The sequence below is a fragment of the Pelodiscus sinensis genome, chromosome 3 (genome assembly GCF_049634645.1).
Source record: "Pelodiscus sinensis isolate JC-2024 chromosome 3, ASM4963464v1, whole genome shotgun sequence".
In the NCBI taxonomy this organism is placed as follows: Eukaryota; Metazoa; Chordata; order Testudines; family Trionychidae; genus Pelodiscus; species Pelodiscus sinensis.
In genome coordinates, this window is record NC_134713.1 from 5,570,574 (window position 1) to 5,590,601 (window position 20,028).

Below are 20,028 nucleotides of genomic sequence, written 5' to 3' on the forward strand. Positions count from 1 at the left end.
CCAGAGATTCCATGTTCTCTGTGTTCTAATTTGTTTCTCTCGGTTGCTCTGTAACACCTAGCAACCAAGCATGCTTTATTAAGGATATCTTTTGTTTTTGTTAATCAAATCACCTTTTTAAGGCTATGATTTGATTCTTGTGTCCTGGAAGGTAACAGGTCTACATGTGTGGCTGCCTAGCCTGAGAGGTCAGCTTTCAGAGAGACAGTTTGGTTTTGGTTGTTTTTTGTTTCTTTTCTCAAGCTCTCTAGTGGCAGGAGAGCTTGGGGCACCCCTAGGGAAGGAATTCAAGTGCTCCCTCCTGTTTTTTTTCAGGGTTCTTTAAAATCACTTGATGGTGGCAGCTTCTCTTCCAGAGCCCGCGCATCTGTGACTCTGGGGAGGTTTTTTTGTAAGCAGAGCCTATAGAGGCGAGGTATTTAAGGTCTTTTGCGGGCCCCTTCCTTCTGCACTCGGAGTGCCAGAGTAGGGAACAGCCCTGACAGGCCCCCAAAATAAATGTAACTTGCTACTCAAGTCAGAAAAGCAGCAACACTGTATCTCATGCCATTGACCTGGGATGGGCAGAGCTCCATGCATAACAAAGACAGTTCTGCCTGCAGGACAGGGAGTTAGCATAATTACTTTGCGTCATTTCATCCTGATTCTGTGCAGCCCTTTTCAAACCTCTTGGGATTATTGGCACAACTGACATTTGCATGGTCTTGGCCAGCCCTGTGGAATGGTCTACAGCTATTAATTGTCGGCTAACGAACAGCTCGTGTTGATGAGCAATTGTTCATGTGATTTCTTCCACTGATTGGTCCCTGAGGGCTTAGGTGAAGTTACTGAAACAGAGCGCAGGCCTTATGCTGGTGTTCTGCAAGTTGCTTTCTCTGGTTGGAGAAAAGGCTGAATGGCCAACTGATAGCTCCCCCGTGTTTTTATTCCTCTGCAGGTCTGCATCTTGGACTGTGAAGGGAAGGCCTTTTCAAGTACCGCCTGGGATCTCTGCACCAAAGCAGCTGGGAAGTCGTCCATACAGGTGAGCGCGGACAGCCTGGAAGAAGATTCCTACCAGCCCTTGGAAATGGAAGATGGTGGCCTATTCCGAGGCAGCCGGAGACACCTCAATGACCTCACCAAAGTGGTGGATCTTAGCAAAGTGGAAGGGGAGAAGAGAGTTTCCAAGGTGAGCAGCCTGATCCACCAGCGGGAGGTGGAAGAAGGAATCAGCAACGGGAGTGAGACCCCGCTGGGTGACTTCCAAGAGCAGCCCAAGGATATTTCCAAGCGGCTCGGTGGCTTCCTCAAAGCGAAGTACAGTTACAGGCAGGTGCTGGAACCTGCGGGGCAGGGGGTGCAGAAGCGCTACGGGGGCTTCATTGGAGTCAGGAAGTCAGCCCGGAAGTGGAATAACCAAAAGAGGTTTAGCGAGTTCTTGAAGCAGTACTTGGGCATGTCGCCGCGCTCCAGCGAGTACGACAGCTTAACCAACGACCTGAACGAACAGAACGAGATCTAACCGGAAACTGTTTTCATGTCACTGACACGTAGCGAATCGGTGTAGAACTGCTATGGCCAAAGAAGTCAATCCCTTCCCCGATCCCAAAGAGCCGGTGTTAGGAGTGGTTCCCCAGACACCACTGGATTCATTGCTGCTCAGAGTCAAGGCGGAAAAGCCGGGCGGTGGCTGTTTCTGAATCATCTGCTCTGTTTATGAACTCTTCTCCATTTGCATGGCACTTTTGAAGACAAATGGCCCTGGGCTTACGGTCTGGGCTTACTAGAATGTGAGGGGAGAGAGGGAGTCAGTCTGGTTTCTTTTTCTGCCTTCGGACCAGCTTCCCAAGTGTTTTGGTCCCGTTGGGTGTGTCTACGCTGCAAGGAGACGCCCGCGGCTGACCCATGCCAGCTGACTCCGGGCTCATGGGGCTCCGTCTAGGGAGCTGTTTAACAGCTGCTTAATTATTTAATTGCAGCTCAAGCTCTGAGTCCCTCCCACCTCGCAGGGTCCGAAAGCCTGAGCTCGGAGGAATACGCTGCAATTAAACAGCTGATTAGCCTGAGCCCTGCAAGCCTGAACCAGCTGGGATAGGCCAGCAGCAGGTTTCTGATTGCAGCGTTGACGTACTCTCAGTCACAGGGCTTCATGGGCCACTCAGAGCTCCGCTCACCAGAGAATTCATGAGCTAGACCATGAGGCCTGTGACTTCCAGGCACCCATCTCTACCTAGGCAGTCTTACTCCATAGCAACCAAGGGATCATCCCTCACTGCTTGGAACCAGCCTGCCCCTGGAGGAGACAATCTGTAGCCTGAGGAAGCTTGATAGATCAGTTGTGTCATGCTCTGCTTCTTCAACTTAGGCGTTTAAAATGTAGCCCTTCCCCACCCACCCACCCACCCCTTGCTGCTCTCCCGGCCCCAAATGGGGGACTTGGTTTATTGTTAATGCATTTTCTTCAGGTGAAAGGTGCTGGATTAACATCCCTGGCAACTGATGAACTGCAAGCCAAGCATGCAGGGGCCATCAGGCGCACAAGTCTGATGGCACTGCACCGCGAATCTCCTGAACGGGGAAGCAAGAGCTGCTACAGCTTGAGCTCCGGAGCCAGGCTCTGTGACTGGCTGTCATAGACTCATTGTCTGCAGCCCAGGCATACCCAGGGACGTGTAACATACACTCCCAGTGGTTGCAGAAACCTCTCCTGCGCTCTGCCCCATCATGATGACTGAGCCCTGTGGGGGATGAGCAGAGAGGGGAGTTGATTCCCGTTGCCCATTCAGTTCCTTGAACTCTCTTCTGAGACTTAGCCCGCTTCAGACGGCTCCAGGTATCGTCCACCTGTAACCTCGGCAGAGGACATGGTTGGGATGCACCCATCCCCTCACTCAGTTTCAACATGGATAAAGCAGTAGTATAGATGGGATCTACTGGTGTCCCCACACCTGATTAAACCTTGGACTTGTCAAGGGTTTAGTCCAGTGACAGGGATCTAGTTAATACAGCTTCGATCAGGGTTGTAACCACAATCCACTGATTAGGTTGTAGCTGGAATGCAGACCCCTTTTCTCCATCAGGAAGCCAGAGAAACCCTCTCCTCTCTGCATGAGTCCACTTGGCTCACTACTCTCCTTCCTCAACCCAGCCGGCAACCACCTTTTGGGCAGGTCTACACTACGGGGCAATGTTGACCTAAGGTGCATAATGCCAACCACCTGAATAGTGTAATGTTGGTCATGTTGTCATGGGGCCTCCATTGTGGGGTGATCGATGGGAGAAAGTCTCCTGTAGACTTCCCTTATGCTTCTTGTTCTGGTGGAGTACCGGAGTCAATGAGAGAGCAATCGGTGGTCAATTTAGCAAGTCTTTACTAGACCTGCTAAATCAAACCCGGGGGATCAGTCACCACAGCACCAATCTTCCAGGTAAGTGTAGACCTGCCCTAAGTCTCTGACTTAATCCAGAAGCTGCAGCATCGCTTAGTAGATGTTCCGCCAGATAATTGATAATGTATGCATATCAGTTGCAGGAGATTTAGGGCATATCTACATAATAGCTGCGACAGCCAGACAGTTATGGCACAGGGTTTCCGAGCACAAAAGGGATCGTTTCAGTGCTGGAGGTGGAAGAGGCATGGTGGAGCAGAGGAAGGGGACAGAACACTGTTAGAGACTCTAGAATACTCAGCAGCCATGAAACAGATGACAGCTCACATACACACAGGAGAGTCACAAGCTGGTAGCCTCAGAGACCAAGGGCTGATTGGACCATGGGAAATGAGCTCTACCACTAGAAGTGTCCCTCCAGGACAGGATCCCGGGCACTTTGGGAGTGTCTAATACATGTTTAAGGAGCGCAGGCATTGCTATTGCTGTTCTGTACCTGCTCTGTGGTTAAAGAGGACTAGTCTCCATGGCTGCTGGTTCAGCATCTCATTTACTGCCTAATGAACAAAGCAGCTTCATGGTCCCTTCCCTGTGTTTAGCCCTGACTCGTTTGTGAGAGCGTTGCTTCAGTTTGTCCTTAGAAAAATCCTTTGGATAAAATATCTCATACCTACATCAATAAAAAATCTCAGAGGGTTCACCATGTTAGTCTGTAACTTTAAAAAAATGAGTAGTCCTGGGGCACCTTGCAGACTAACAAAAATATTTAGGGTCATGAGGTTTCATGAGTAAGACCCACTTCATCAGATGAGTTGGAGTGGAAATAACAGAATCCAAGATATATAGAACAGCATGCAATCATGGATTTAAAAGTAGCCATTCTTCTACAAAGGAATTTCACCAGCCAATTACAGAGCGTGACTGCAGAACTGAATTTCATCTACACATTTGACAGTTACCCTCAGCTTGAATAAAGACATAAACTGGTTAATGTGTTACAAAGCCAATTCCTCCTGCCTTTAACATCCACATTTTCACATAAACAACTATGACTAGGACACATTCAGCCCACTTAATTAGCCTCATTACTACAGGTTCTACAACTGACAGGTAACTGCTTTTGCTGTTATATATATCTTGGAGACTTTCTGAGCGTATGCACAACATGCCTCAGGAGGCCCATGAGCAGGATTCATCACCGAATTTGTTCCGCTGGTTGGATCATTGGTTTCCCCAGCCTGGGCCACATGTTGATGGGGAGTGCAACGAGAATGCTGATCCATGTGCCCTACCCGCCAGCCCGAGCCCTTTACCCAGCTGGCCATGAATTGCCAGGAAATGTCTAGCTAGGACATTGGTTCCCAAACTTTTCGGCATCAAGCCCCTTTTTGATTTTTTGAGAAACCCTCATGCCCCACCCCACCCCCAAGAAAATAGCAGCTAAACTTGTTGAGCAAAAAAAAAAAAAAGACTGACTGGGGCCAAAAAACAGTCACGGCCCCTTTAATTCCTGGGACCAGTGTAAAAAAAAGGGGAAAGTTGTTAACCCTCCCCCCCCAAAAAAGGTTGCCCTTTTAAAAGCAGAGCTGGCATTTCCCTTTTAAGGTGGCTATTTTGAAGTCTGCCCGGGATGCTCCATCCTCCCTCCACCCCAGCCAACCCGAGCTGCACATGTTCCAGCAGACACCCGAGCCAGGAAAAACAGAAAATACCGGATATTTCACATGACCAGTGTTTTCTGGATATTTTTACCGGACTGACCGGGCTCTTTCTTGGGGGAGGAGGGGAATTGACAGCGGGGGCTAGGTCGCCTCGCGTCCCCCCTGGAATTTCTTCATGCCCCCCCAGGGGGGCACACCCCCCAGTTTGGGAACCTATGAGCTAGGAGATGGATGTTGCTATTAGAAGCTATGGAAATATAAGAGCATACATGAAACCTAAGAGCTGCATTTTGCTTCCTTTACTGCTGCTAAAATAAATTGCTACTTTGTATGAATAGAGGCATCGAAATTTGGTCCTACAGCTTTGATGCCTTGCACTTCTCCAGCGTCTTCCACCTGGGGTGGGGGTGGCACAAAATACTTAACAAATTTGGAGTGAATTAAGCCTCTCCCCACGCGTGGGTTGTTATGCCTCCTTTTACAGACAGGAAAACTGAGGCACAGAAGCATCACATGACTTGACCAAGGTGCTCCATTGAGTACAGAGGAGAGCAGGGAACAGAACCCAGATGTACCAAGTCAATAGCTGACAGGTACTTCTCCTTCCATCCCAGTTCAGAGTTGGCCTGTTTACCGCCATGGACACGGAGATCCATCTACAGTTCAGCTCCAGTAAAGTAGACCAGGGTTGTCAGAATCAGCACCAGCCCACTGGTTAAAGGCTGGTCCAGGAAGCAGCAAGGAAACCAGGTTTCCTGGTCTGCCTTCCCTGTGGTTTTCTCCTCCCTCCGGGGTTGACTTCTTTGCTCAGCGATACAGCGGTGTCTCTGTGTTCTCTTTGTCTCTCTTCCCCATGGCATGTATCTTGTCCTAGCTACTGTCTCAGTGCTGTCACCTTAGAGGGTGTATTTTTGTATCTCCCAGGATGACAAACGGAGCCGTGCTTGCAGACGAAAGCACGGCCAAGCAACGACGACCCTGGGTCTTACCTGCATTGTCACTGCCGTTACTGTTTGTAAAGAGAGCCCGTTCTTTTTAATTGTTTCATACAATTTCTCCATTAAACTTGTACATAGCAAAAATGATTAATAAATTAGTTTACTATTTCTACTGGATCATTGTGATCGGCATAGTCACTCGGCCAGACTTTCCGAGCACCCCCGCCACAAGCCTTCACTGCAAACCGATGGACCACATGTCTCACCCCAGTCAGACGTCAACATAATTATGGGACAGATTTAAAAAACACGAGGTTTTAGAAATAAAATAAAGCAGGTGGGCTTATGTGTGCTGCAGAGCCTTTAGGGGGTACTTGGGTTCAGGTTTCAAAGCTTTTCTCTACAGCCAGAAGGGTCGGAGTTTACTTCTTTTTAAATGGAGGTCAAGAGTGTCACAGAATCCACATGTGACTCCAGAGGAGTCATGATGAAAAATATTATGAAAAATATTGCTAGACTCATGACAAACTTGTGAGAGTTGCTAAGCTTGCAGAGTACCCAGAGCCAGTAACGTGTTTCTACTGGTGGTGCACATCTGCACATGCCTTGGTGCACATACCAAAATTTATTCTGCACATGGATGGAAAAAATGAGAAGGAACACAGGCCAGGACCATGGGTTAGTTCCTTCCCACTCTCGCCTGGTTTCTGGGGAGGACTTAGGTAGAGCTCTGAGTGGATACAAAATTTGTATCCACATCCGTATCTGCAAAAATGAGTCACGGATATCTGCATCCATGGATGCAAATCCTTGCGGCTATAAATCAGAGTTCCTCAGATTTGGAAGGCTCTAGAAATACAGAGGGAACCTATTTGTGGGCCCCATTCTGATCCTGCCTCTGGAAGAGGGTCAGTGGATTGTAAGACCATAAGAATGGCCAGACAGGGTCAGACCAAAGATCCATCTAGCCCAGTGTCCTGTCTGCCAACAGGAGCCAACGCCAGGTGCCCCAGAGGGAATGAACAGACCGGGGACTCTTCAAGCGATCCCTCTCCTGTCACCCATTCCCAGCCTCTGACAAACAGGCTAGGGACACCCTCCTTGCCCATCCTGGCTAGTAAGTGTGGCTGGACCTAACCTCCATGAATGTATCTAGAGTGCAAGGCACCGAGCATCACCTCTCACTAGTCTTACACCCACCAGGAAAGACAAGGCTGAGCCTTCATAGACCCGTGCAAGTCCAGGAATCATTTGTGCTGCAGGCCTGCGCCCACCTCTCCCGGAACTCACCCAGCCATTTATCTGTCTGGTCCAGGGGTGGCTCAGAAGCCACATGCATTGAAAGTGCAGTCCACAGAGCCCCCCCTGCCCCCGTCTCCCCATTCTCCACCTATCAGGAATGCCTGCCTTGCAGCAGAGTGGTGGGGTAGAGGCTTCTGCCCAGCTGGAAGGTGGGGCGGGGGGGGGTCTTGGGACTTCAGCCCCACCGAATGTGCCTGCCAGGGCTCAAGGCTTCAGCAGGAGCAGGGCTGAAGCTCTGGCACACAAGCCTTAGCTCTCTAATGGCTGAAGATTGTTGCACGTGGCTCAGAGAGTCAGCAAGTCTGGCCACTCCCGGGACTGGATGCGTACACGTCCAGGTCCATGAAGGATGCATCTGTCGCCCGCTGGAGTGCAGCGTTCAAGTGGAGCTAATCAGTGCACAGACTTGGCAGAATTCAACTTTTTTATAATTGTAACAGATCATACGGCTCTTTAGCTTCAATTATTTGTTGCGATAGTCGCGTCTTTCACAGGCGTGCAAAATGCGGGGGGCGTTGCACAAGAAAGTTGCGCTCCCCAAACTTTTCAAGTCACACCCCCGCCCCCATCTCTAACACAATTTGCCCTCCTGCCCTGGGAGCCAAGGTTGGGAACCAGGAGCAGAGCCCAGCCAGGCTGGGAGGGGAACCACAGCTGTGATCGGAGCCAGGAGCCACAGCTGAGGGCAAGGCTGCTGACAGAGCCGAGGCTGAGGAGCCAGGCTGGAGCAGAACAGTGTTGACTCATGTTCCCGCCCCATATCTCATGAGAGCTGGCTTAGACCTCACTGCGCTCCCCCCCCCCCGAACATTCCACCGAGTCCCCCAGGGGAGCGCAACCCCCAGTCGAACGTTCCACCGAGTCCCCCAGGGGGCGCAACCCCCAGTCGAACGTTCCACCGAGTCCCCCAGGGGCGCAACCCCCAGTCGAACGTTCCACCGAGTCCCCCGGGGGGGGGGCGCAACCCCCAGTCTAATGTTCCATCGAGTCCCCCAGGGGGCGCAACCCTCAGTCGAACGTTCCACCGAGTCCCCCGGGGGGGGCTCAACCCCCAGTCGAACGTTCCACCGAGTCCCCCAGGGGGGCATTCCCATAGGGGGATGAGAAGCCTTCAGTAACAACAGTCAACACTGGGGTTCAAATAGGTGAAACATTATCCCCCTTCACACAAATTGTAAGATCACCCGTCAAAACTATACCCAGCATAAATAGCCTTACAGCAGACTCTAGCCTGTGCGAAAGCAGCATTGTTCTACTTTGCCCACCCAAGATACCGCCAGGGTCAATGGACCCATTCGGTGGCTGGTTTGTAGGTGTACAGTGACATCAGCATTCCTTGAGAAAAAGCTGGGAAAAATCATTCTGTCCTAAAGGCAGGACTCTGCACTTGCCCTTGTTGAACCTCATCAGATTTCTTGTGGCCCCATCCTCCAATGTGTCTGTGTCACTCTGGACCCGATCCCTGCCCTCCAGGGTATCTACCTCTCCCCCTGGCTTAGTGTCATCTGCGAACTGGCTGAGGGTGCCATCCAGCCCCTCATCTAGGTCATCCATAAAAATGTTGAACAAAGCGGCTGCAGGGCCAGGATCCAAGTTCCCTCAAAGCTGCTCAGCAGCATGGCCGTGCTGCTGCCCATTAAACCACATGCACTGTCTATTAAGCCCCATGTAGGGGCTCAGGGAGAAAAAGCCCCTCTGCCAGCCAGCCCCAGTGCCAGGTTGTCACAGCTGGAGAAAAGGTGTTTCTGCCCTCTCGTCCCAGCCCAGCTCTGCCACAACCAGGGGAGAGGTGCCCGACCTCACATGGAGCTGTCGTGGCTGGGGGACTGGTGCTCCTCTCCTCACCCAGCCTAGACCAGACCTGACCCAGCTGAGGGACAAGCTCCCTTCCCCCAGCTGTGCCCGCGTGAGCAGCTGCGGTGAGAGAGTCTTCTCTCCCCGGAGCAGCCTGCACTCCAAACCCTTCATCCTCAGCCCCACCCCAGACCCTGCTCCCCCAGCTACAGCCCTCACTCCCCTGCACCCCCATCCTCTGCCCCAGCCCTGAGCCCCCTCCCGCACCCCAGCCCCTGAGCCCCACCCCCATCCCACACTGCCCATGCGCGGAATGACTTTTGGGATGTGATACATCACCTCCATACAGGTGCCCATAAAAGTCATTCCGCGCACGGACATAAAAAATTAGAGGGACCCCTGCCCAGAACCGGCCCCGGAGCACTTCGCTTGATACTGGCTGCCAACTAGACGTTGAGCCGTTGGTCACTACCCATTGAGCCCAATGACCTAGCTCGGAAGAATCCTGTGGGAGACCATATCCAAAGCTTTGCTAAAGTCAAGGTATCTCACAGCCATGGTGACTAAACACCTGTCTTACCCTGGATAATGACCCCTCCTTAGACAGTTCCTCTTCAGCAGGGCTTGTGCATGCTAAGGGAGGCCCTTCAGCAGCACAACACAGACCTCTACCCCTTGAGGCACAGAATTCACTTGATTAGATGGTAGCAGCATTTGGCTGGTTCCCGACTGTCAACAACGCTACATGCGTTGGTACTACCCACTGCCTTTGTTAGCTGTCCTGTGGCTAACTAGGGGGCTTGCATCTTCCAAGGCCATCAACTCAATGTCTTTAGTCTGCTTCAGAGTCACTGGAAGAGACATTTTAAGCAACTCACACCATGCAGACCGGTTGGGTGGGACAATAATACAATTCATTTGTAGATTCCTGCGTGAACACAAAATTTGTATCTGCATCTGTACACACAAAAATGAGCCACCGATATCTTCATGGACATCCACAGATGCGGATACCCACACATATAAAGCAGATAGCCACCCATTTGTAGGGTCCTACTAATTTGCAGCCAGCTAGGGCTTCTCGGTAGCCATTGTGTGCCATGGCTACTTGGAAAGTCATGGAGACAGCAAATACAGAGATGCAAAAGCCCTAGAAATATCCTACTCAGACAGCTGGCGCTCCACTTCCCTCTTTATTCTATTGGGCCCCAGGAGACTACACGCTTGGCTTCTAAGAGATCTCTCTGCTACACAAGACAGGAAGTGCAAAACAAAATTAAAGTAATAATTAAAAAGTAGTTCATGCCATCAGGACTCATCTCCAGTGTTTATTAGAAATTGCCCCCTCCGGGCTGAGTATCACGATAACAATAAGGCGCGGAACCCATTGTGCGTCTGAGCATTCCGGAACACGTGGTAATTTGTTTCACTAGATACTAGACATTTTTAACCTCCCCAAGGATACCCATGGCCACCCTGCCCCCTCCAACATGGGCATCCCTGTTGGAATGTAAAGCTCGGCGTAGACACAGCAGTTTCTCAAGAATTTAACCATGTAGGTCACTGTGAAGATCACCTTTAATGAGAGGTTGCACCCTTCTTGCGGAAGAGACATTGTGAGGATAGACTGGAAGTCTTGCAAGAAAACACCCAGGATTGAGTGCGGAAGCATGTGATGGGCTGAGCAGAAAAGTTTGTACTGGGTGAGAGTTCCTGCATCCGTGTAGGGCAACCTTGCATGCGGCCCACCAGCCCACGAGATATTTTATTTACCGTTGCCCAGGTGCAGGGTGGCCAGATTTCGCTGGGTTCCATCCATGTCATTTGTTTCCAACTGGGATCACGATAGTGACACGCACGGAAAGCCCAGGCACGTGAAGTGAGGTGCTAGCTGATTGCACACAGTGTTGATTGTGAGAGCCGTGTGCTCACTCTGCAGCCAATCAAAGCGCTGTTACAGTGCAGTCAGCTCACCCCACGCCAATTCTAGATACACAAGTGCAGTGAGCAAAACTAGCCTTAGTTACCACAGTCTTGTGGCCCAGTGAGATGGCCCACTCAGGAGCATAGGTTGCCGATCGCTGTCCTAGCTGACTGTTGAAGCAAAATGCAGGACAATGTAGCACTTTCCTAGCTGACTGTCTTAGCTTTCACTTGAACCCTTGCCTCTCATTTGAAGAGAAGAGCCACAATCTTGTCTAAAAACCACAATGGTGAAACGCCGTCACCCCTGCAGCTGTAATTTGGCCTGTATGTAGGGCAGCCCCATGTTCAAACATGTATTCTTTCAAGAAACGGTCTGAGAGCCATCCATATGCACAACCCAATGGTCCAGGCAAGGGAATGGGCTTTTTACAGTTGTGTTTGAGACGTCAAAGCAGACCCATCCCTGGTATCTGTGCCCGAGGAAGTTACAGATGCCATGGCCCCATTCAGAAAGGGAAGGGAAAGACCTTGTCCCAGCTGACCTGTACTCTCTCAGTAAACCAGCTGCTAACACCCAGCGCTGCACGTGAGTAACTGCGGAGTGCAGGAGGTCTGCATTTACCTGCAAGTCACGGCACAGCAGGTACCTCATTGCTTTAAGTGCCTAGAGCATGAAAGATCGTCGCTAATAAAATCATATTCTATCTGAACAGTAATAACCGTCTTGACTTACAGGCTTTCTTATAAGTTAATGGCCCACGGTGCTCAGCTCTCTTGGCAGGGCATTTTTTCCCCCGGAAAGGCCACCTCCTGGCACCTTTGTTTTCTAAGGAGAAGGAAGGCTGGTCGTGGGATTATAGAGTCAGGTCCCAGCTCTGCCACCAAGAATTCCCCTAAGCGACTCTGGGAAAGTCAGTCCCCACTTCCGCGACTCGGCATTCCCGTCTGTAAAATACAGACCATGTCTCCCTGCTTCCAGCTGCTGCAAGCCAAGGGGCTCGCCAGCTGCGGATGCCAGGGGAACTCCGGCTTTTCCCTCCCCTTCCTCTTCTCCTGCACTGTTGAGCTGCTTCAAGCCTTGTAAAAAAAATCCAGGCTCCTCACCCATGCTCCTAAGGCAGAGGATGGGCCCACAGGGACTCTGGGATGGTGGTTGGAAGGCAAGCACGCCCCCACCCCCATGAAAGCACGCAGAGATTGGGGGACCCCTGCAAGCGTCATTAATTTCGCCAGGAGGATGACACGGTTGCTGGAGAACAGCCCAACTCCTGTGCAGCCCTTGTGGCCAGCAGAAGATGGGCTTCCTGCCTAAAGGATTGGAGGAGACATTCCCTAGCATGGCCCCCACCCTGCACAGCAGGGCGTCACAAGAAATGAAGGGGAAGTCCCCAGCCCCAAAACGCCTAGCATTCCCCAGCACCTTGGTATGCCCGTTTGAAAAGCCAAGAGAAGCTCCACGCCAGGGGTCCTCAAACGAGGGTGCCTTGCAGCCCCCTTCTGACTAGAAAAATAACGACGGGACCCCAGAAGGGGGGAATGGCACCTGAGCCTGCCCGAGCCCCTTTGCCCTTGGTAGGAGACCAAAGCCAAAGCTGGAGCCTCGCTGGTGAAAGTGGGGAAGCCACCGCAGACACCCCAGGGCTTCAGTCTCAGGTGGGGGGGGGGCCTGGTAGCTGAGCCCCACTCCTCACGGCTTTGGCCCTGGGTGGTGGGGCTCAGGCTTCAGCTTGCCTACCAGGCCTCAGAAGGACTAAGTCAAATCTGGTGGCTCCACCAAACGCGGGGTCATGACCCACTTTGGGGTCCCAACGCACAGTTTGAGAACCGCGGCTGTAGACAAACAATCTCTGTGACAATGCAGATAAGGCGGCAGGCGCAGAGCAGTGCTTGTTGCTTTCCTTGAACGTAGGCGTTGTTTTTTTTAAAACCCCACTCTCCTGCGTCAGACACCCAGGAAATGGAGAGATGAAGATTTATTACTCTGGCCAACTCCTCAGCTTGCCTTCACACTGCCCTTAAATAAAACAAGGGCCTGCTATTGTTCTGCAGCCAGCCGGATCACCCATAGCCTGGCGTATTGTGGAGGACCTGACAAATGTTGTGAGAACTGGGGACAGAGACAGTCAGAGCAAAATGGTCACAGGTAACAGTGCACCTCGCCCCGGGAAACAACACATTAGAAATACTGAAACCATCTGTATAGAGGGGTCGCCGTGTTAGTCTGAATCTGCAAAAGCGGCGAGGAGTCCTGTGGCACCTTATAGACTAACTGAAGAGTAGGAGCATAAGCTTTCGTGGGCAAAGACCCACTTCGTCAGCATCCTGCAGCAAAAAAACTTCAGGACCAGACTTCAAAGAGGAAGTGGGTCTGGCCCACGAAAGCTCATCATCTAATAAACCAACTTGTTAGTCTTTAAAGTGCTACATTGTCCTGCATTTTGCTTCAACTACCCCAGACTAACACGGCTACATTTCTATCACTATTCTGCTGAGCTACAGTTCATCTTCAAGTTTGACACAATCAGCTCTGGATTAAACAAAGACTGTGAATGGCTTGCTAACTACAAAAGCAGCTTCTCCTCTCTTGATATTCACACCTCCAGATCAGCTGCTAGAAGTGGGCCTCATCCTCCTTGATTGGATCCACCTCATCATCTCCAGCCTGATCCTGGCCTGCATAGTTATACCTGCCTCTGGAAATTTCCACTCCATGCATCTGACGAAGTGGGTCTTTGCCCACGAAAGCTTATGCTCCTACACTTCAGTTAGTCTATAAGGTGCCACAGGACTCCTCGCCGCTGAAACCATCTGGATGCTTCGGTAGCAAGATGGCAAACCTGCTCTGATAGGCTAGTCAAGAAGGACATACATAGAGGATAATAACTTACAGCCTCTAGCTTCCCTTTATTTCTGTTCTCCTGAGACACTTCCCCTACCAGGAAACATTCTCCTTCCCCCACAACCAAGTTAATATGAATGGATGCAATACACAGCAAGTCAAGACTGGCTTTAAATCATTGGGGGCCAGGATGTTGTCCCTATATATGGATGATAGGCAATATGTTGCTTAGAATTGGTAATTCTGAAATAACATCTGCACTTAGGTGTGTCAGGACAATGTAAACTATATACTAGAACAGTGTTTCTCAACCTTTTTTATAAAGTACTCCTTTAATATCTATATATTAACTATATAAGGGTGTGTCTAGACTACAGGGTTTTGTTGACAAAAGTGGACTTTTGTCGACAAGACTATACCTGCGTCCACACTACCGCTGAGTTCTGTCGACATAACGTCGACAGAACTCAGCAGTTTTGTCGACGCTGGTAAACCTCATTTTACGAGGCATAACACCTTCTGTCTACAGAAACTCTGTCGACAGAAGGTGTTATTGCATGTAAACTGTCCTTTGCGTCTACACTACCATGTCGACAAAGCGGCTTGCTTTGTCGACAGAACTCAATGTAGTCTAGACACTCTTTGTCGACAGAAGTTTTGTCGACAGTATCTGTCGACAAAACTTCTGTCGACAGAAGCCTGTAGTCTAGACGTACCCTAAGATATATATATTATAAGTACCCTCAGTACCTACAGTTTTCAGACACACAACATTTTTTTCTACCATTGCAACACATTTGTTTAAGCAAACTTAATCATAGCCAGGCAGGCGATGAAATTTTTGGGTGTAAAAAGTACAAAAATAATAAAACTCTGTAAAACTTAAAACAAAATCAGTTTTCTCCAATTTTCAGTTGTGTTGATGTACTCCTTCCCCCCCCCCTCCCCCCCGCGGACATCTCTTGGGTACTCCAAGAGTACACGTACCACTGGTTGAGAAACACTCTACTAGAAGATCTACCTGGCGTCGCCCGGGTTCTTTAGAGAAGGAGGCTGGTGGTGTGGGGGGTGCAGGAGTCAGGGCAGGGCCTTGGGGATATGTGGGGCTCAGGGCAGAGGCTGGAGGCATGGAGGGCTATGGGGAACACCGTCCTGGCACCTCCCAGAGTGGGTGCTGGAAGGGGCTCTCTCCCTCCCCCCCCGGCCTCTCCTGGAACTGTAATAGAATACTAGGACTGGAAGGGACCTCGAGGGGTCATCGAGTCCAGTCCCCTGCCCTCATGGCAGGACCAAATACTGTCTAGACCATCCCTGATAGACATTTCTCTAACCTACTCTTCAATATCTCCAGAGATGGGGATTCCACAACCTCCCTGGGCAATTAATTCCAGCGTTTGACCACCCTGACAGTTAGGAACTTTTTCCTAATGTCCAACCTAAACCTCCCTTGCTGCAGTTTAAGCCCATTGCTTCTTGTTCTATCCTCAGAGGCCAAGATGAACAAGTTTTCTCCCTCCTCCTCATGACACCCTTGTAGATACCTGAAAACTGCTATCACGTCCCCCCTCAATCTTCTCTTTTCTAAACAAAACAAACCCAATTCTTTCAGTCTTCCTTCAGGTTATATTCTCTAGACCTTTAATCATTCTCGTTGCTCTTCTCTGGACCCTCTCCAATTTCTCCACATCCTTCTTGAAATGTGGTGCCCAGAACTGGACACAGTACTCCAGCTGAGGCCTAAGTAGCGCAGAGTAGAGCGGAAGAATGACTTCTCGTGTCTTACTCACAACACACCTGTTAATACATCCTAGAATCATGTTTGCTTTTTTTGCAACAGCATCACACTGCTGACTCATATTTAGTTTGTGGTCCACTATAACCCCTAGATCTCTTTCTGCCGTACTCCTTCCTAGACAGTCGCTTCCCATTCTGTATGTGTGAAACTGATTGTTCCTTCCTAAGTGGAGCACTTTGCATTTGTTCTTATTAAACTTCATCCTATTTACCTCAGGCCGTTTCTCCAATTAGTCCAGATCATTTTGAATTATGACCCTATCCTCCAAAGTAGTTGCAAACCCTTCAAGCTTGGTATCATCTGCAAACTTAATAAGCGTACTCTGTATGCCAATATCTAAATTGTTGATGAAGGTATTGAACAGAACCGGTCCCAAAACAGACCCCTGCGGAACCCCACTTGTTACTTCTTTCCAGAAGGATTGTGAACCGTTAATAACTACTCTCTGGGAATGGTTATCCAGCCAGTTATGCACCCACCTTATAGTAGCCCCATGGAAGTTGTAATTGCCTCATTTCTTGATAAGAATATAATGTGAGACCATATCAAATGCCTTACTAAAGTCTAGGTATACCTGTTGGAATGGATTGTTTTGTTTCTGATATTTGCAAGGCAAGGATTTGTAAAACAAAACAAACAAACAAAAAACCCGTCCTAAATCAATAGAGTAAAAAATAAAAGCAACAAATGAAACCCTTTCTCTCTTGCAAAAATATACCTGTAACCCTCTTGTCACTTTCAATCAGAGAGCAAGTGGGGAGCTTTGTGGCTTTCTTTGCATGCGCGCACGCGCACACACAAATACACACACACACGGTGTTTACAAAAGCCCATGGCCTTCGGCAGGCTATCATTGGCCACACCTCTTTAAGAGGGTGGGACGGGGTCATGAGAGAAAGCAACTGTGGACAGGTTTTATTCAACCACAGGAAGAACACAGATGGCCTCTGATGACATCACAATGGACGCATCATGTCGATGGTTACGGGAGCTGGCATCCCACCTGTTTCCCAGGCGTTTCTGAGGGCACCACCCGGACATTCACCTACCGATGTAGGACAGGGTGCTGTGGCTTGGGAAAGAGAGCAGGAACCATCCTGCCAATCGGGAGGAAATTATAAAGGAGAGAAGGTCTCTTAGAATCAGCTTGGACTTGTAGCTTCCAGGTAAGTGACACATCCAGACGCTCCCGCATTAAATCAACAGGCTCCACGTAGGCTGTCTTCTCCACCTCATCTGGTTGTATTGTGACACAGCGTTCCTCGTGTGTTTTTACAGGGCAATCTTGCCAGGAGTCACCCCAGTCCTCTCTCATCCAATTGTCCCACGTTCTGCTAGCTCCTTCCACACAAAGAGCGGAAATTCAGCAGGTCCTCTTCTGCCTGCCCAGGTGCGTCTCCACTGCATTGGGAATCTGGATCTGCACAGCCCACCTTTGTGGACTCGGTGTTTCCAAGCCCCTGCTTGAGTGTCCACACTGCTTGGTAAATCTGGACTTCCAGTTGCCAGACCTGGGTCTCTCCGCTGTACACGTCTCCATGCTGCCCTGCGCAGACCTGTCGTGGGTCTGTGCCTGGAGCGGTGTCCACATTGCAAAATGAGAGGGCTTGAGCCCAAGCCAGAGCAGGCTTCAAGGTCTCTCCCATCCCTCTCATGGGGTCCTGGCACCCAGGGACTGAGTGCTTGCTGACCCGAGACACGCTGATTTGTATGTGGACAAAAGGGAGGTTTGGGCTCAAAGCTGCATCTGCGCCCGGGCTTACTGCGCCATGTAGACATGCCTCCAGAGGGAGGTCTGCTCTCTTCTCAGCTGCCAAGCAGGGGCCAGCCTTTTTCAGCTATCTAGGGCTCTTCACTCCTCACTCTCTTACAAAGCTGCCATCAGGGAGAGCTTCCCTTAGTTCTCCACCTGACTCCAGTTTCAAATTTTGTCTTCAAGCCTTTTGCCATCATAATGACCAGGAGACTCCGACCTAACTGCCTTCCAGCTGGTACATCCAGCTATCAGAAAGGGTCACTGGAGTGTAGAGGACTCCTCTGCTGCCCTCCAAATGCTGGACAGTTTCTCATGCTGACCGTGGTGCAAAATCCTTTACAGACCAGAGCTGGGCCCAGATAGTTTTTCCTTTCCCTAGACTCCCCGTCCCTGTATCTATTCCCCTAAGTTATTAGCAGGGCTCTGTGTAAATTACAACATTTCGTTTAGATAATTCATGCTAATGTAATGGGCAAAGTATGGAATGTCACAGCCAATGTTCCCTCTAATTGTTTTCCTTCCATGAGCAGAATAAATTTTGTTCTGTGCACTGAGACATGTATGGATGTGCACCACATGTAGAAACACATGCGGCTGGCGGTGGGTGCTCTGCTAATCAGCTGGGTGGCATTTCAGTCTTTCCTGGGTGACCGCCCAAGCACTCAGCTTTCCTGGAGCCCTGGTCACAGACTATGCATACGTAATGTTACAACTAAAGTCAGCAGGAGACAGAACTATATACAATTTCCTGAATGTCACAGGCAAGGGCTACCACATGGGCAAGTCTAGCTGTACATGGCAGTGAAAGGCTCTGGCAAAGGGGAACCACTAGGATGGGGAGGCCAACCCTTCTGGTCGAAGAGCATAGATAGGCGTGGATCCAGCATGAAGAGCCAGAGCAAAGTTGTCGAGGGGGAAAAAAAAAGCTCTGTCCCTTGACGTTTAGTCAAGAAAAAACAAAAACAAAAAAACCCCAAACATCTCTGCCCCTGTAAGAAAACTCATTTAAATGTGTTTTGAGGCTTTTTGGCCACAGCAGGCGCATGCCACCTTCCACCATCTTGGATTCTGCAGCTTTCATGGCCGCGCCAGACGGCTCCCCTGCCCAGGTCAGCACAGGGAGCTGGGAGGAGAGGGCCATTTTTGGGGGTATGAGGGCAGCTTACGAACCACACGGGGGGCTTCATGAGCTGCACCCAGGGAGGGGGGAACAGCCGCATGCAGCTCGTGAGCCTCGGGTTGGCCATGGCTGCACTAGGATGTGACCTTGCTAAAAATAGTAGTATAGACACTGGAGACTGCTTGGGCATGTAGAGAGCCTAGATACGCTACATACCCCGGAGCACACCATTTACTTAAGCCATGCCTTAGGTTATGTCTACATGGAAAGGTTTGGCAACAGAAGTGCTGTCGACATGCAAAAGTCAGCAAAAGTAAAAACAGGTCAAAGTGTTTTTTCTGCCTCCCATTGGCAACATTTCATGGCCACAGCACTAGCTCCCCTGTTGACAGATAGAGCAAAGCAGTGTGGGTAAGCAGCCCACAGGGCAATAGTGTGGGAAGGCAGAACTGATCCCTGCACTTCTTTGGTGATCCTTGTTGCTCTGTGAGCTATCTGTACTAAGGCATGTCAAAACCTACCTGCTGCTGTGCTTCTAGCAGGGCAGAACTGGAGTATTCCAATGATTTGCTCTTTGTTCCCCAAACGGAGCAGCTTACTCAGCTGTGAGATACTTCCTAGTGTTTTGAAAAGGGAGGGGCACACGCCTGCAGGGCAGCAGAGGTCACAAAACACTGAACAGAGCCATGAGGGCAGGCATTGTGGGATACTGGAAAAGCCAGGTCTCTCAACAAAACAAACATCAGAGTCCACTGTAGCTTTTTGTCAACAATAAAGGGATGGGAAAAGACAAAAGTCTCTCACAGGGGGTGGAAGTTTTTTGTCACCAAAACTAGGTGTTTTTCCCTACAAAAGTTTCATTGCACTATGAACGCTTTCACTGTTTTGCTGCCAAAAGGCAGTTTTTGGTGACAACATTTTGTTTTGTTCCTTCATAAATAACACAGTTGCCATAATTTGAATTATGCCAGGTCTAGTGTAGACTTAGCCTTAGATTGCATGTAGGTCTATTCCTTTACACAGCACTCTCTGCTTGCAAACAGAAGAGTAGTGCACAGAGCACATAAGAGTTAGGCTGCACAGTTTGCTATGCTGATTTTTTGTATAAAATACTTTATATTATAGACTTGAGAATATTGGAACAAAATATGGCCTTGGAGTACTGTCATAATTCCTGGCACACCCTGTCAGAGCTAAGACACCTGTCCAGAGCTCTAGAGATGGTTGAATTTATACATCTAGACCCAGGGCCATCTCCATTTAGCAAGCTGATGACTGATTGCTTCCAATAGACCTCCGAGGACTGTCACGGTGACCCAGGAGTGAGATGCATGGGGGAGTAAGAAAGGGTTTGATTCTTTGCCTAGGTGTTGGCACATTTGTATGCACGTCTGTGTGTGTGCGGGGTGGGGGGGTGTTCTGGAGCTGGAGACAGAGCCTGCCACAAGGTGAGCTAGAAACACCTCCAGCCATTGGTTCTTTCTGTCACATGGTCTCCGGGTTCCTGATGCCGGTCTTGAAACTGG

At 49.9% G+C, this 20,028-nt stretch overlaps 1 protein-coding gene across 1 annotated transcript in view; it reads left to right on the plus strand.

Moving 5' to 3' along the window:
- PNOC (prepronociceptin) overlaps positions 1 to 6,097 on the plus strand; it is a 46,839-nt gene extending 40,742 nt beyond the window's left edge. The window contains exon 3 of the mRNA XM_006116718.4: positions 938 to 6,097. Within this exon, the coding sequence (XP_006116780.1) occupies positions 938 to 1,504 (567 nt within the window). The 3' untranslated portion in view covers positions 1,505 to 6,097. The remainder of the gene's footprint in view (positions 1 to 937) is intronic.
- The last annotated feature ends 13,931 nt before the right edge of the window (positions 6,098 to 20,028 follow it).